Source organism: Vipera ursinii (assembly GCF_947247035.1).
Source record: "Vipera ursinii genome assembly, chromosome: 14".
NCBI lineage: Eukaryota > Metazoa > Chordata > Lepidosauria > Squamata > Viperidae > Vipera > Vipera ursinii.
In genome coordinates this window covers 11,083,562-11,100,844 of record NC_139527.1, presented here as the reverse complement: position 1 = coordinate 11,100,844, position 17,283 = coordinate 11,083,562, and the positions used below count along the sequence as shown (strand labels likewise).

Here is a 17,283-nt window from a genome sequence, read left to right as displayed (position 1 = left end):
CCCTATAATTTTTAGATTGCCGGGGACAGGAATGTTCCGTATCAATTAGCTCACTGTCCCCTCACTGTGAATCAAAGTTTTCTAGAGGCAGAATTTTGAGAATGGCCTGTTTCATACTTACTGCTAAGTTATGGTGAGGTTTGCTTGTTTTCATCTAGCACTGTGAGAAATGTTCTTCCCTTCCCACACCCGAGCTGTGGTTTAATATGAAGTGTGAATCAGGTTAGAAGTCAACCCATGGCTTAAATGATTCTGATTTAGCATGAGTCCTCAGGGAAAGGGCGGTATATAAATGCAATAAAAATAAAAAAATAAAAATAAATAAAATAATGACATGTGAATTAGTCTGATTTTCTCACACTTGTTTTGATTGCAGCCTTAGAAGCCTTGCCCTCTGGCCTCTTTCCTGCAGTGTGCAGTTGCTTTGTCATCTTCGTAGTACCTACTTCTTCATGCACAGCCCTGTCTTTCTCAATCTTAGCGACTTTTAACTGAAGTGTGGAACTCTGGGAGTTACAAAGTCCACACTTTGTAGAATTGACTAGGTTGAGAGACACCGACTTAGCCAGCCTTTAATTGATACTCTCTCCTGACAGTATTCTAATAGATGGCGGCGCCTGGAATGGCTGCGGCTGCATTGGCTCTTGAAGGCAAATAGTTTTGGGAGGGATAGTAAAGGCTATAGGCCACATGATCAGGAAGATTTTAATGTGTTTGAGCAACATGGTGGAACTAAGGTAACATACGACATATGACCGACAATCTTTGCTGGCATGGTGAGTTTCTAGTTGTTTTGGAACTGTTGGTGAGACCGTTAAAAGTCGTTGGCGCTGTTTGAATTTGTTCTGCCAGCAGCAAGATCTGACTGCTGGCCCAGTGATGGATTGTATTGCAAATCAGGGCTGTTTCCAGAGGAGGCAGAGAGGACCTGGAGCTTATGAAGCGAAGGAACTGGATGAGGCTGTCGGCAGGCCCAGAGGAAGAGAGAGAGGCTTTTGGAGGAGTTGGTGGCGGCGGCAGCATGCTCCAGGGGTGAAAAGAAGCAAGGCCTCTTTAAGGAAAAGGTGGAAGAGTCAGGATCAGAAAAAGGAAAGAATACAAGCGAATTTGAGGGCTAATCCACATGGAGCCCCATTTCCATCTGTCCTGTTTGCCATCGTTCACTCCCTAGAGACTAAAATGGACAATGTGAAATTTGAGCGGGCCCCGAACAAGGAGTATATATCGGAGGTGGTGACCCTTTGAGAGCTGTATGCAACGAAATTTCATTTTGATGTACCGTATGCCGATTGGTGTACATTCAAAGTGACAATAAAGTTATCATCATATGAAGCCCAGGATCAGGGCAATCGCTTCGCTGCCTGTTTCCAGGAATTTGGCCGTTTCTTAATGCCTCCGGGCTGCAGACAGATAAAAATGAGTTATGCCACCTTTTCATCTGCTCTAGGCCCTCCCAGGTAAACCAGCAGGAAACAAGGCTAGATGAGCCAATTTTATTTTATTGTAAGAGTACATTAACAGAATCTTGCTAGTCTGAAGTCCCGCTGTCCCTTTCAACTGTCTGATCCATTAGGGCAGGCCCTAAAGTACAAAAATAAACTTCGGACTTCTGATCTGTGTTACACTTTTCACGGTGCAGAAGAATGCAGGCTGCTTCAGAAGAAAGGATCGCTAGAATTCAGTTTGAGCAGTTCCACTTGAAACTAGATTGAGAAATCAGTACTGCACAGACAGCAAATTATGATACCGGCTGAAAATAATTACAATATTTTTACACATCCTTCTTTGGGTTAAGAAACAAATTTATTTTGAAACATAAAGTGCAGATTTACTTAACGTTTAACAAATGGTTTGACATTATTCTAGAATTCCAAGCACCATTAATTTTTTACATTGTATTGTAAGAATGGGTGGTGTGAACAAAACCTGCAGCAGTAATAAACATTAATTGAGGCAAATAAACTTTTTCACACAAGGGAAACCGAGCAAAAGACAGTACTAAGCTGCATGACACTTGTAATAAAAAATGCTCACCTCATAAAAGTCAAACTCTGCAACAAAAGTTTGCAAGTCTGACTCATTCCAGGATCACTTCACTGCTTTGAAACTGGTTACCTCCTCCAACTGAGTGTTTATTTCACAGCAAACAAACCATTAATTTCCCCCAAATCATTTGGAAATTAATTTATCTCAAATGAATTGTTCTTCAAATTAATTTCCCACAGATTTATTACCCAGATAACTTACTATTTAGCTATCTCTCAATACAAACATTTTCTTTGTGGCTTCCAGCTCATCCTCCCCCCCCCTTTTTCTCTGTCTCTTCTCTCTCCGTCCTTTCCACCCCCCCTTTCTCTCTCTGTGTGTATGTAAAGATATGCAAGTGTATTTCATCCTAATTCATTTCACCCTCCTCACTAAAAAACATTTAAGTAACCCCCCCCCCAAAAATCAGCCCTCTGCTGGATCATTTTAAACTTCTCCCATAAAATGATCTGTGTACATTTCCTTATTGAGCAGATACTTTAAAAGAATTATGCTCTTTTGATGTGAGACTTTTATGGTCTGTTTTTATTCTTGGCATGGAATCCATCAGTTTTCTGCAGGCCCAACTAAGCATTCAAATATGCTCTGCAATGCGAAACAACCTTGCCCAACGGGCGCTCATTAAATACATTGAAGTGCAACTTTATCCGTAGTTGGAACAGTGGATGAGTTTGATGGGAACTAAGTTCCCACCCAGCTGGATGTTCTGAGCTTGGGAAAATCTGATTAAACCAGCACAAACTCTTCTACTGCCTCATCCGCACAGCAACATCTTGTCTAGTTGGTGAGACCCTTGTAAGCAAGAGCTTCACAGGGCTGGAAGGCTGAAAATGTAAATAAGCAACTGCCACGAGCACGTAGTGTGAGAAGTGGAAAGCGGGATTCCTATTAAGTGATGGGAAGGACAACACGCTTGGAATTTATAAAGAGATTTAGCTGTGGGTTTTTCAGGAATAGAACTGGCGAAAAGGCTTTGTGTGCAATACAGGAAAGAATAGTTGATCTGCAGAAACAGGTTGGGGATATCTTGATGAAGATTGTCAGTCAGCCAGGTAAAGTTGTCTGAAGGTTGAGCCTAGACTTATTTTTCTTAGTTTGAGACATTGCTAATCCAAGCAGGAGCCTCATCAGTCAGAGCTACTTAGGCAGAGAGTCCTTAGATGTACTAACAACTCACACACCAACCAACCTCAGGGGTTTCTTCCCCAAAGCGCATTGAAACATGATGATTGGGGAGGAAACCTGAAGCTGACCAGCCAAACGTCTCAAGCTAAGAAGAAAAATGAGTTCAGTTGCCATGACTCAACCTTCACACTGGTATGTGTCAGTGTTTGATCAGCCTTTTCTGGGCAGGGGGGGGCGGAGGCAGAGAGGGTGGCTTGTATCTGATCAAAGTTTTGGGACTTGTCTGTATAACATATTTTTTCCCTTTTTTCTTTCCTTGCTGCTAATTTTATGACTCTTGATTGATGCATGCATTTGTACTCTATTAGTTTGCATTGTATTTGTAACCATAGTGGTGATGCCACTATGATGCCACGTGGCTAATTCAACTTATTCTGGATCAGAGCTCATATCATTAAAAAAAATCCCTGCTGAAACTAAAATCTGGGCTCTCCCACAAAGAGAGGGGTTGAAAGATATATTTTTCACATTATTACTTTAGCTTAAAAGTTTTATAACAATTATGTTTTAATATTGATTTCATGAATATTCATTATATGAGTCAGCAAGCATTGTCGAGGGTTAGGATTAGGGTTAGAATGAAAGCGAACACACTCGAGTCCTCTCGAAAGCTGTGGTTGTTCCATGTGTGCGGGCCTGGTTTTGATCGTGTGACAGCAGTGGTGCTGTAACAGCCCTAATCTCGAGCCCCTTCGTGCAGCACTGTCGTAACTTCCTGCGGTCACTGAATCGGTGGTCCTGAGCTGAGGACTCCGTGCCTTTCTCCCTCTGTTGCTCCCATCCCTGCGTGCGTGTCCCTCCTGTGTTTCCCCCATCCCCTTGTTCTTTCCATCCCCTCGTTTCAATATGCCAGAAAGCATTCTAGGAAAATGAAAACAATGCAGCACATCATCATCGTTAACACAGCATACACAAAACTTTGCCGCTCTCCGAAGAGCCTATAACGAAGAAGGCAGCGGCAGCCGCAAGGGAATCTGGCGACATCGTGGAATCTGCTGGGGATAGGAGACTTACTCTAGTCACACAGGCCATTAATGGATGGCGTGTATTCTCTCTGAGGGAGAGGTGGGCGGCTAAGGAGTGCAAAATATTAAATTCTAGTGACGATCTTCATTTATATAGCGTGTGGCACCTGCAGAGTTCATGGTCTTCATGATACAGTTCCAGAGCATAGCATTTAACCATCATTCAACGGCCATTCAAAGTTAATAACAGCACTGAGTGAATGGTACTTACACCCATTCCTTGACCTGCCTAGCAATTGACAACATCGCATAGGGCAGTGGTGGCGAACCTTTTGGAGACCGAGTGCCCAAACTGCAACCCAAAACCCACTTATGTATCCTCAGGTGCCGGGTGGGTGTGGCCTATTGGCTGTGCATGTCCCATTGGGTGGGTGTGGCCCATTGGCTAGGCGTGGCTTCGGTGGTAACAGCAGACTGGGTGGGATTAAAAAGTTCAATCAATCAATTCCAACTTTGCGAGATCTTTTTTTTTCCCCAGCGAGAAGTTGAAATTGATTGATTGAATCTTTTTTTTTTCTGCACACGGCAGGAAGGCCTAAAGCAAAAAGGTTTTATAAAACCCAGCTGAAGGCCAAGGGCTGGGGTGACAGCCCGCGTGCCCACAGAGAGGGCTCTGCGTGCCACCTGTGGTATAGGTTCGCCACCACGGGCATAGAGCTTAAAAATAGGTTGGACTAGCTGGCTGGGGAATTCTGGGAGCTGAAGTCTGGCCCTGTTAAAGTTACAAGTTTGAGAAACACTGGCTTGGAGCATTTCTGTAGAAAGAAGAGCCTTTGGGTTGTGTCCCATTGCAAAGGTCAGCCAGGGGTAGGCAACCTTGGCTCTTTTATGACTCCTGGACTTCAACTCCCAGAATTTTGGGAGTTGAAGTCCACGAAAAACAGCCAAGGTTGCTTACCCCTGGCATAGGTCGACCAGCTACTAAAGGGTGGGGGTCTTGTCATTCTTGTCGTTCTACATTTTCTTAGCAAATATTGTGCTTTAATGAGTCAATGAGAATCACCCTGGTGATATTAAGTTGAAGAGCCAAACAAAAATATTATCTGGCACAAGGAGGAGTTAAATTTTTCAGCACTATTTCTGTCAAGCTACAAAGATTTATTGTTATTAGGACTGCCATATTGCTTCTAGCTTGCCTACAGTTGCAAGGGGGGGAGGGAAGCATTTGGGATCCATAGGTGCTCCCTGTCAGCGTGAGAGCCGAAGCCGCTGAGGAGATGTTTTGGCGAACCGAAGTTTTCTTCTCATAACAATTGCTGGGAGATTAATTGGACTTTTAATTATCTGTTTCCCACCATATTGCCAGAGCTAGTTTTCCTTCTATCTTGCCGGTATGCTATGCCTAATAAAGTTTACATTAGAGATCACCCTTGTCTCTGGTGTTTTACTTCCTTGGGCTTTTCAGCTGGAAATGGACAATTTCCTTTTATGATTGAAGAGGCTGTGCTGTGAAGTTCAACCTGAAGCCGATTGCACAAATCCTCTGTATTGTGACCCAATTTATATTCTGAATCATGAAGCTGGAAAAAGGCCATTTAGGTCACTTTTGTAGCTTCGTATTTGGTGTAGGATTTCAAATGATGGCATCTGCAGTGTTGAGCCTCTGCTTCAACAGACAAAAAAGAGGGGAGTCCAACTGTGGGCCAGTTCTTATGGTAGAATTGTTTTTCCCCAACACCTAATGAATCTCTCCCTTCGTTGTCTCTGTATCTGGAAAGGTAGCAAATAGATCTTGACTTTCTTCTCCACGGCAGCCTTTAAGGTATTTGAGACATCTCTCCTATCCCCTCCACTCCTCCAGTCTCCTCCAGGTGAAGCCTTTGGAGCCCCCGCCGTTTTCCTGGAATGTGATCATCCTTGTAGCCCGTCTGTTCCAGCAATAGTGCGCTTGGCTCTCCTTTGGGGTCATGGGGTCCTGTAAATGGGTGAATGTTGAGTGGGTGAGCAAATAGACAAGTTAGACATTGCGACAGGTGCTTTTAGGCTTATCCTGAGTTTTAGATAAACCTTGTGCCCAGTTTTGGAATGATCAAATTTTAAATTGGACTGGTTCGTCGTTATAATACGCTGTGTCTCTCTTGCCTTCCAGGGCTTACTCCCTTGTGGACTCAAGTCAAGTATCTACGTTCCTAATTTCCATTCTTCTCATTGTTTACGGCAGCTTCAGGTAAGGCCATTGGCTTTCGTGTAACGCCACTCCTCCCCCCCCCCACCCCCAGCAAGTCCAGTCTGCTGAATGTATATTGAGGCTACTTCCCTGAAATGTAGAATTGCAAAGCTGGCCAGAACTGAAGAGCTGGTCCTTTAGCATGTTACTTGTTCCTGGAAGCTTTCATGGAAGCTTTTTTTTTAAAGAAAAGATTGTGAAGAAGCAATTACTTTTATTGTGACTTATTTAAAGGTGAAAATTGAAGCATTTGTCAATTTATTCTTAAGGCTCACTTTAATCCAACTTGTAATAAAAATTGCAATCTGGCTCTTTTATCTGAAACGCACCAGATAAATTCAGGGAAAGAGTGACACATTCCTTCAATTTCTAAGAAAAAAATAAGCAAAGACTCCAGAGCTGCTAAAGAAGCCTGGGAAATCTAAAAATAACACAGTATTGTGCAGTTGCTGCTCTTCTTCAGTGTTGTTTTTGTTAAATTCACAGAGATTAGATACTTTGAGGAAGAACTGAAATGTTCTAAAATTGCTATTCTTGATGTACTGAAGAGGACGTTTTACAGGGAAGATAGGCAGGTAGACAATTTATTGATTGATTAGTTTTATGACCATTTAAAAATAAAATAAAAATAAAGATTAAATACAAGTTAGGCTTCCAAGTTAAAATAGGTAAAAGAAAAAGTTAAAATAGGTAAAACAAAATACAATGATAAAATATGTGCTAAACACAAAGAATCAACATTCAAGCATAGTAGTTTGATTTAATATAATTTAAATGCTGTCCATCTCACTCTACAAAGCAACTTATCACTTTTACATGATACCCCGATCAGTTTTATTTTTATTTTATTTATCACATTTAATAACCGCCCATCTCTCTCACAGAGGCCTCCGGGCAATGTATGAGTAAAATATTAAAACCTAAAAAAAGTATATACTCTGATCTGTTCATTATAAGAGTTCTTGGCTGAACTGCCTTGTCTGTAAACTTAGCAGATCTGCTCACGATGTGTACATTAGAGCCCGGGAGGAAATGGGGCTGTCTACAATTCAGGTCCCACTGGGCCGTCGTTTCAAGTTGGAATTTTAAAATAACTAAGCCTAAAAAGGCATACAGTTGATGAATAAATGTGGGGCAACAGATATACTTATCTTCTCATGATATCACAAGGAATGGAAATGCTCGTATTTAGCCATGGAATCCCACAACTTGCTCTTCTTAGGTCTTGTGTCAAACTTAATGACTGGTGTTTTTTTGGTTTGGAAAGTGGTTTTGTTTTTAGCCAACCAATTTAAAGAACATTTTTCTTGCCAATAACTCCATGTCTGTTTAGAAACTGATAACTAGGATTCTGCATGGGAGGGTTGAGATAGCATTGGATGGAAACCCCATGCTGTAAAATAAGTTTAGTACAGGTAACCCTTGAGTAACGAGCATTCACTTAATACTCGTTCAAAGTTACATGACTTTTCACTCGGATGGAATGGAGGATTTGTATTTTTTGCAGTCATTTACCCAACACAGAGGCATGGACAAATCATTTGTTAAAAAAAACTCAGTGAGGGCTGACACAGGTAGCAAAAGAAATATCTATGGAGATTCTCAGTCATCCATCCAAGGACATGGTTGTCCCAAAGGTGCCTTATCTGTATTGGGTAAAGACTATTCCTAAATAGGTGAAAGAATTTGTTTATCCAAGATGTTTCTCATCCAGCAGCCAGTTATATGTCACACTTTTATTTTTGCTGAATACCACCACTTTTCTTTTAGTGATGTTTAAAGAGTACACAATAGGTTTTTTAGCTTTTGCAGCATTCTTCTCGGGACTACTTGGGAATCTGCCATCAGAACCGTACTGTCAGCATATAAGAGTATATTAATAAATTTATCATGCATCTTTGACATTTGAGTGTCTAGAGCATATAGAAATCTTGGGATGTTGTTGTCAGAGAGATTTAAAAGCATTGAGGCTAGAACACTACCATGTCTAATATCTTTATTAGAGTAGTGTACTTTGAGCTAGAGAACCATTTACACCAGTGCACACTGGGTGTTTGAATACAGAGCCTTAAACAGGAGCAAGAGTAAACTCCAACTTTTATGACTTCATTGATTGGCTGATTGATTATGGGCCATTGTGTCAGTTCTTAACCACATTCAGAGCTTCTCTCCAAGAGGATCTGTCCACCACCCGATCCTTTAGGTCTTCCTATGATGTACACATGCTGGTTGTCCTATTCTCTATATTCCTTCCACCTTTCCAAGCATTATAGACTACTCCAGAGATCTAGGTCTTCACACAATGTGTCCAAAGTGTAATAATTTGAACTTGGTCATTTGTGCCTCGTAAAAAACTTTGGGTTGATTTGCTTGAAAATTAATTTCTTTTTTAGGCCAGAATGTAGGGCTCAAACTTGTCATCCAGAGGAGACTAACCCCTCCTTTTCAGCCTTCCTCTTACTTCTGCAGAAAAGGAAGAACTTTTTCTCATTATAGGTCATGTGTTTTTTAAAAAAAAGACAGGAAAAAAGGGGGTACCTTTAGGCAAAGAGGAGGAGAAGAAGCCCCCAAACTGTGCAGATATGCAGGGGTGCCATGTAGGGACAGACAGATCATCTCCTTTGTTCCTGGTCAGCTGGCCAGACAGATTAGTAGAAAGCAGCTTTTCACCGTGCTGGGAAGGTCTGGGTGGGTGCAACTCCCCACTTCTGCCCTCAAGTGAGTAAAGGGTGAATGAGGTCAGCAGAGAGTTCTCTCTACTGAACTCACTGAACTTCAAGCATCCCTACTAGGAGACCCAGGGAAGGCCAGGCTTCTTATTCAGACGAAGTGCACTGTCCCTACTTCCAGGTCAAAAGGAACAGCCAGGTAAAACGGACAGTTATATGATGAGGAGGGTGGAGTCAGCATTCAGGCACATCACTTCCATAAACTGGCCTGGAGGAACGTTGTCCATAGGGTCGCGATGGGTTGGACATGACTTTGCAGCTAACAACAATCTTGGGAGAGGACAGGCTTATGCCTTTGCCAGCTGCATAAGGACTCTAAGCTAAGTCCATGCTTGACTCTCCTCTTCTAGCCTAGCTGGCAGTTTCCGGACAGTCAATCAGCTAACCTGGCTTCCCCAATGACTTTGCTTGTCGCAAGCTATCTGGGAAGGTCTCAAATGGTGATCACATAACCCCAGAATGCTGCAAAGGTCATAAATACATGCTCATTGCCAAGTGCCCCAATTCTCATCATGTTATGGGATGGCTGTGATGGTCATAAGTGCATGTACTGCTTGTAAGTCAATTTTGGTGCTGTTTCAGCATTTCTAAGTCACTAAATGAATGGTTGTAAGTCAAGGGCTCCCTGTAATAGATCTCCCAAGTATTGGGAAACCATTGCAATGGAACAGGTAGTGACCAGGGAAAGGAACTCTGCCCCTGTTCCTTGCATGGGGCTGAAGAAGAATAGGGCTCGGGGAGCTGCTTGAAATTCAAGTCTGTGAACCATTTCAGAGACATTGATAAGGCATCAACTCTGTCAGTATCTTTTATCTTCATGATACTTTAGAGCAGGGGTCTCCAGCCTTGCCAACTTTAAGACTTGTGACTTTAACTCTCAGAATTCCTCAGCCAGCAAAGCTTTAGAGAAGATCAAATACAATGGCTGTCTAATTTGATTTTATACTAAATCTTAATTATAAACTCCAGTTTAGTAGTAAAATTCAACTGTGTGCATATAAGGGCATTGACTTGGCCAAATATTTAAGACTAACTTCAGATGTCTCTTCAGATACTAGAGTCTGGTGAGTCTAGATAGGTGGGCACTAGATCTGTTGAAAATCTTCTGGGATTCCATTATCTATTAAGAGGTTGTGTCTCACCTTCTGAGATGAGATTGTCTTGCAAGTGTCCTGAGAAGAAGTATATTTTTTATTAGTGTTGCTCAGCTGCAGAATGATCTCCCTCAGAATGTACAGCTAATCCTAACTAAATCTGAAAATTGAAATTGATTCTGTGATTGCTAGCATTTACGTTGCTAGAATTTTGTAATTTTCTGCATAATTGATTTTTGTTAATACATTTACAATTGGTGTAAGGTGCTTGGAAAATTCTACCAAAAAGTAGGTACAAATTAAAAAAAACCCATGTTTTGATCGCACTGATATTCCATTTAAGGACACCGAAGTTATGGCCCTTCCAGATAGACGTAAAGCAGATGTTTTGCATGTGCTCCTTCTTTGCAGGTCCCTGAACATGGACTTTGAGAATCAAGACAAGGAAAAGGACAGCAACAGCTCGGCTGGGCCCTTCAATGGCAGCAGCACCAATAACAGTAAGACGCTTCCTTCAAAGGCCAGCTTTCAGCAGAGATAACTACGCTACTTTTTTGGGGGGGGGGGTAGACTGCGACTATCACTGGCCACTTCCCACAGTCGGCCAATCCAGCTTTCAGGGTAGCCCTGCTGAAAGAAATGGGACTGAGGCCCTTTCTGCAGAACTGGGATGTTTAAAAATCTTCTGTTAATGGAAAGGGGTGGGGCTTTCCCGATAGGAATTAAGGTTAGGCTCCCCCCAGGTATTTTCAGCTGGGTTAGGAGGGCCCCGGCCCGTCTTCAAGGAGCTTTCCGTGTCGCCCAGTTCTACAAAAAGTGCATAAAAAGGAAAGGACTCCAGATTTTTTTTTGCCCAAAGTGAGAAACACAGAACCTGCAGTATCATAAAACAAGGAACAGCTTAGTTGAATGTTTCTTTTTAAATAGTGCTGGCATATGCAAGGTACAAAAATGAGCTTCTTTGTGAAAAGGGGAAGGCGATAAAAGGGAGGCAACAATGACACACACCAAATAAAAGTCAGAGAGGTGATCACACTTTGTGTAAGCTTCAGCATCGGCAGAAACAACCAGAATGCCGGTGAGTCCCAGAAGCGCCTGATGAGATGTTTTTAGGGGGACCCAGACTGAGCTAAGCCATCCGGCAGAGTGAAGTCAGTGAAAGCTTATTGCTTAGTCCTGTGGGGAGAGTAACTGGTTTGTCCAATTTTGTCCTCTGTTTCCCGCGTTGGTGGTCTAGACCAGGGGTAGGCAACCTTGGCTCTTTTATGACTCGTGGACTTCAACTCCCAGAATTCCTGAGCCAGCTGGCTTAGGAATTCTGGGAGTTGAAGTCCACGAGTCATAAAAGAGCCAAGGTTGCCTACCCCTGGTCTAGACAGTAAAAATGACTGCATGGTTGGTCCCACCTATAATAAATAACACATTTTAGGAGCAGGTTGAGGAATTAAAATGAAATTTAGCCCATTCGGGTTACCTTGCATGAACTAGACATGTAGAACAATACCAAGGTTTTATAAATCTTTTGCTACCTTTCCTGCTAACAATTACATTCGCCTAGCACTAATACAGTCAGTCTAAAATTATTCATTTCTAACGTATGTTAATAATGGTTATTTCATTTTGACGTAGCAGTTCAGTTGTCTATAAAATAAAGGTGAAATGTTTTCAAGAACATTACCCTGATCTGGGAAGCTACAAGTAATACAATACAATGCATCGTTACTTCGAAGAAAGGCCTATGAAATGTCCTGGGGTTCATTCCAGTTTTAATAATTTTAGTTTAAGGCAGTGGCCCCCAACCTTTTGGGCACCAGGGCTGGTTCAGTGGAGAAAGGTTTTTCCGTGGACTGGAGAGTGCATGTTTTTGGGTGCTGCCTGCATCCTGCTTCTTTGCACAGCCCGTTTCTGGCATTCCGTGGCCCAGTGCCGGTCCACAGACTGGGGATTGGGGACTCCTGGTTTAAGAGATGGTGGTGGTATATAAATAGGTTAGTGCAAAATATTGAACTGTCTCCTATTGGACTGTGAGTGTTTTTAGTGATTAGAATTTTAAATAAAATTGAAACTACAGTATTAACAATTAACAGATTTAGAATAAAAATAATCAGGAACTTCAAAATGAATAAAACCTTCTCAGGCTGGATTAATTGACAATTGTCAATTGACAAAGCCGGATTTGCTTAATGATCCCAGCGATTCACTTCATCGTGAAAATGGTCACCATAAATGAAATTTAGGAAAACAGCCATAAAATTGGGTCCGGTCACGTGAGGTGTCCCCTAACAACCACATTGCTTAGTGACCGAATTTCTGCTCTTGATGGTGGCCATAAGTCAAGGACTGTCTGTATTATATTTCTTGTTTCCCTCCTTTTCTGAATGTTTCCTATTTGCCTTTTAACAATATGCATACCGAGTTTGTCACTGTAGCTTTATTTGTTTGTGTGGCATCAAGAGGATCTAGGCTGATGCCCTTGTAGTTGTGCCTCTTCTGGGACTTCAAATAACGGTTGCCTTTCCTCCTGTTACCCTGCAGGTATCCAGACCATTGACTCAACCCAGGCACTTTTCCTACCCATTGGGGCATCCGTGTCTCTCCTGGTCATGTTCTTCTTCTTTGACTCGGTTCAGGTGGTTTTTACAATATGCACAGCAGGTGAGGCTGGTTGTCTGAAGGAGCAGTTTCCCAGCTTCTCATGATCCAGAACCTGTGAGCTGTAAACTGGAAGCCCTCATCAAGAAATGCAGTGCTAGTGATAGAAATTGGCTGCATTTGAGGAAACTTATTTGGTTGATTTGATAAAATTTTATTTTATTTTATTTTATTTTATTTTATTTTATTTTATTTTATTTTATTTTATTTTATTTTATTTTATTTTATTTTATTTTATTATTTTATTTTATTATTTTTTATTTTATTTTATTTTATTTTATTTTATTATTTTATTATTTTATTTTATTTTATTATTTTATTTTATTTTATCTTATCTTATTTTATTATTTTATTTTATTTTATTTTATTTATTATTTTATTTTATTATTTTATTTTATTTTATTTTATTATTTTATTATTTTATTTTATTTTATTTTATTTTATTTTATTATTATATTTTATTTTATTTTATTTTTTTATTTTATTATTTTATTTTATTTTATTTTATTTTATTTTATTTTATTTTATTTTATTTTATTTTATTTTATTTTATTTTATTTTATTTTATTTTATTTTATTTTATTTTATTTTATTTTATTTTATTTTATTTTATTTTAATCCCATTTATATCCCACCCTTCTCCGAAGACTCAGGGCGGCTTACAATCTAAGAAGCACAAATCAATGTGCTTAGCAGTAGCCTTCGTTCTATGTATATGACTGCTTATTAGGGCTTTCGCCCCCCCCAAGCGGCATTATTACAAAGTCAGCTTATTGCCCCCAACAATCTGGGTCCTCATTTTACCTACCTCGGAAGGATGGAAGGCTGAGTCAACCTTGAGCCTGGTGGGACTCCAACCTGCACTAATTGCAGGCAGCTGGTGTTACTTAAGCAGGCATTAGCCCACTGCTCCACCAAGGCTCTTTTATTTTATTTATTTTATTTTATTTTATTTTTATTTTTTCCCCACATACATGGCTTCCCAACTCACTCACGATGACTTTAGGCAGCTTACAGAAATAAAATCCCAATACCAAACCCAATAAACCTCCACCCACCCACCCCTCGGCAACAACCGTCAAACCAACCACTTGATGGATTTTGAGTCCCCAGGTTTGTTGGCAAAACTATGCTTTTTTCACCCTGAACCTCTCACAGAAACTTGGGGTTCCAAGGAACAGTCTGAAAAACCTGGTCTAATAGTTGCCAAAAGTCTAGTTAGCCTTGTGTGTGTATCCAAGAGGGCTGAACAAACATATTTACTTTGTCAGCCCCAGCCAACATGACCAGAAGTGAGTTGCAGCATAAATGATTTGGGCACAATGAGTCTATCAAGCCTTGATTTTTGCTTGATTTTTGGAAATACTTAACAAAGCTGTGATGCTGCCATGCACCCCCCTCCCCACCCCCTTGGCAGATGCCTGGTCTCACCTATTTCTGCTATTTTAAAGATCATTTTGTGTTTATTATACATCTGATGTTTTTTATGCTGCTTCTTATACATTGCTCTGATTCTGTTTTACCTTTTTACTGTAGTAATTTTTTTGTAAACCACCATGAAATTGAAGGGTGGGCATAAACCTGTAGACTAAAGCAGCTATAATGAAACACATAGCAGTACAACTTAATGCACTGGAGATTCTTTTTCCAAAACTATATTTAAGCAGTTAGAAACTCAGCAAGAGCCCCAGGTGCCTATTTCTTTTAGTGGAGCTGTGCAGAAGAACTTGGAAGATTAGAATCAAAATGTGCTGATGATGTTGCTAAACTTTCCCGGGTTGCTTCCTAGTCACCCCGAGTCTGCGGGCTGAAACTTGGGGCCAGTCACAAAAAGACAGACTCTGATATACTGCACAGGGCCTTTTGTCTTCTGCCAAACGTCACGTATGTTGCTCCATTTCAGAAAGTATTTGTTTCATGGGTCTGAAGCCCCGAAGGTACCGATATTGTTCCTAAAAAAAAACCCCAGGACTTTAAAAACAAAATTGTCTTGAGTTAATTATGGATGTCTGCTTTTCATGGATTTTTCCCCCCAGTAATGGTATTTTTCCTCCCCCTTTCTCTTTCTCTGCAGTCCTTGCAACAATAGCCTTTGCTTTCCTCCTGCTCCCAATGTGCCAGTATTTAACACGACCTTGTTCACCTCAAAACAAGTAAGAAGGACGTTTGCTCATCTTCTGTGTCATTAAGAGATCCTGTTGCACTGGTAGTGAAATATCTTAGCGATGAATTCTGCAGGGGCTTTTCGTGCGTGCAGAGCAGGGACCACGGGCGGTCTTTTTGGGCGTCAGACAAGAAAACCCAAACCTCCTTTTCCCTGGCAATGTGGGACGCTGCTGGTGCGCAGATAATCCTGAAAAGGGGCCCTTGTTGCTCCCTGAGCTGGGTTGTTTTCTTCCAGACGTTTCATTACCCAAACTAGGCAACATCATCAGTGCTAGAAGGAAGTGGAATTTATGGAGAGTAGGGAGGGAGGGAGGGAGGGAGGGAGGAAGGAAGGAAAAGAAAGAAAGAAAGAGAAAGAAGGAAAGAAAGAAGGAAGGAAAGAAAGAAAGAAGGAAAGAAAGAAGAAAAGAAGGAAGGACCATGGGGTCCTTGGTACTCTCCGAGATTGGTTGTTTTCTTCCAGACGTTTCATTACCCAAACTAGGCAACATCATCAGTGCTAGAAGGAAGTGGAATTTATGGAGAGTAGGGAGGGAGGGAGGGAGGGAGGAAGGAAGGAAGGAAAAGAAAGAAAGAAAGAGAAAGAAGGAAAGAAAGAAGGAAGGAAAGAAAGAAAGAAGGAAAGAAAGAAGAAAAGAAGGAAGGACCATGGGGTCCTTGGTACTCTCCGAGATTGGTTGTTTTCTTCCAGACGTTTCATTACCCAAACTAGGCAACATCATCAGTGCTAGAAGGAAGTGGAATTTATGGACAGTAGGGAGGGAGGGAGGGAGGGAGGAAGGAAGGAAGGAAAAGAAAGAAAGAAAGAGAAAGAAGGAAAGAAAGAAGGAAGGAAAGAAAGAAAGAAGGAAAGAAAGAAGAAAAGAAGGAAGGACCATGGGGTCCTTGGTACTCTCCGAGATTGGTTGTTTTCTTCCAGACGTTTCATTACCCAAACTAGGCAACATCATCAGTGCTAGAAGGAAGTGGAATTTATGGAGAGTAGGGAGGGAGGGAGGGAGGGAGGAAGGAAGGAAAAGAAAGAAAGAAAGAGAAAGAAGGAAAGAAACAAAGAAGGAAAGAAAGAAGAAAAGAAGGAAGGACCATGGGGTCCTTGGTACTCTCCGAGATTGGTTGTTTTCTTGCAGACGTTTCATTACCCAAACTAGGCAACATCATCAGTGCTAGAAGGAAGTGGAATTTATGGAGAGTAGGGAGGGAGGGAGGGAGGGAGGAAGGAAAAGAAAGAAAGAAAAAGAAAGAAGGAAAGAAAGAAGGAAGGACCATGGGGTCCTTGGTACTCTCCGAGATTGGTTGTTTTCTTGCAGACGTTTCATTACCCAAAGTAGGCAATGTCAACTTGACGTTAACCGTGACCATCCTAGACAAAAAGACCTGAACCCCTCCCCACCAGCAATCAGTGCCCAGATGAGCATTGATTGACCCCCAGATTAATGTCAGACCAACAATCAAGAAGTAAACAATACCCCAACCAAGAAACTGCCAAAAGAGCCAACAGTGAACAACCCACCCAAAGACCTTCTAAGACCACCCTCACCCACACCCACAGGGGAAGAAGCCACTAGAACGTCAGCTGAGAGCAGACCCCCTCCTTGCTAGCACTGATGAGGTTGCATGGTTTGGGTAATAAAATGGCTGCGAGGAAAGAACTGAGCTCAGAGCACAAGGCCCCTCCTTCCAACCCTGAGCTACAAATACTCTCCTTTATCAGTACTGAAACAAACATCTGTCTGTCAATCGTGCTGCCCCAATCCCACAACTGTCTTGTAAAAAGATCTTTATAAAACAATTACAATATAACAGCATCAGTAAAAATTGTTAACTACTCGAATAAAAATGGCCAGACACCAAAGGCCTCGCTTGAAGGAGAAGGAGGAACTTCCTGGAGTCCAGGGGGAAAAGATGAACAAGGCCCGGGAGGCATACTCAGCTGTGTCGGGCCACCCCCACCGCCATTTCACAAGCAGACCCTTCCCTTGCGATGGGCCGTCTTCGGTTGGCTGCCATGCCTTTAGGGGGAGAAGAACTGCTGCAGTTCTATACCATCCTTTAGCGTTGGCTTTTCAGTTTGGGCAGGGCCGTGGGAAAGTTGCTCGGTTTGATCCACGCTCTCCTCTGAAATGGTGCTCTTCGTGAATAGAAATAGAATAAATAATCATTTTAAAAGTAGAAAAAGCCAGCTGGGTGATCTTTGGCCGTTCACATTCTCAGAATAACCC

General features: G+C 41.6%; 1 protein-coding gene and 1 long non-coding RNA gene across 2 annotated transcripts in view; both read left to right on the top strand.

Annotated features, from left to right (window-relative positions):
• Positions 1-17,283, top strand: part of SPPL3 (signal peptide peptidase like 3) — an 83,463-nt gene that overhangs the window by 47,507 nt on the left and 18,673 nt on the right. The window contains exons 2-5 of the mRNA XM_083373281.1: positions 6,346-6,423; positions 10,658-10,746; positions 12,782-12,901; positions 14,973-15,051. Coding sequence (XP_083229407.1) covers positions 6,346-6,423; positions 10,658-10,746; positions 12,782-12,901; positions 14,973-15,051 — 366 coding nt within the window. The remainder of the gene's footprint in view (positions 1-6,345; positions 6,424-10,657; positions 10,747-12,781; positions 12,902-14,972; positions 15,052-17,283) is intronic.
• LOC310646955 lies at positions 15,855-16,237 on the top strand. The gene is made up of 2 exons (XR_014493796.1): positions 15,855-16,029; positions 16,088-16,237. It is a non-coding gene; the product is annotated as an uncharacterized lncRNA (long non-coding RNA).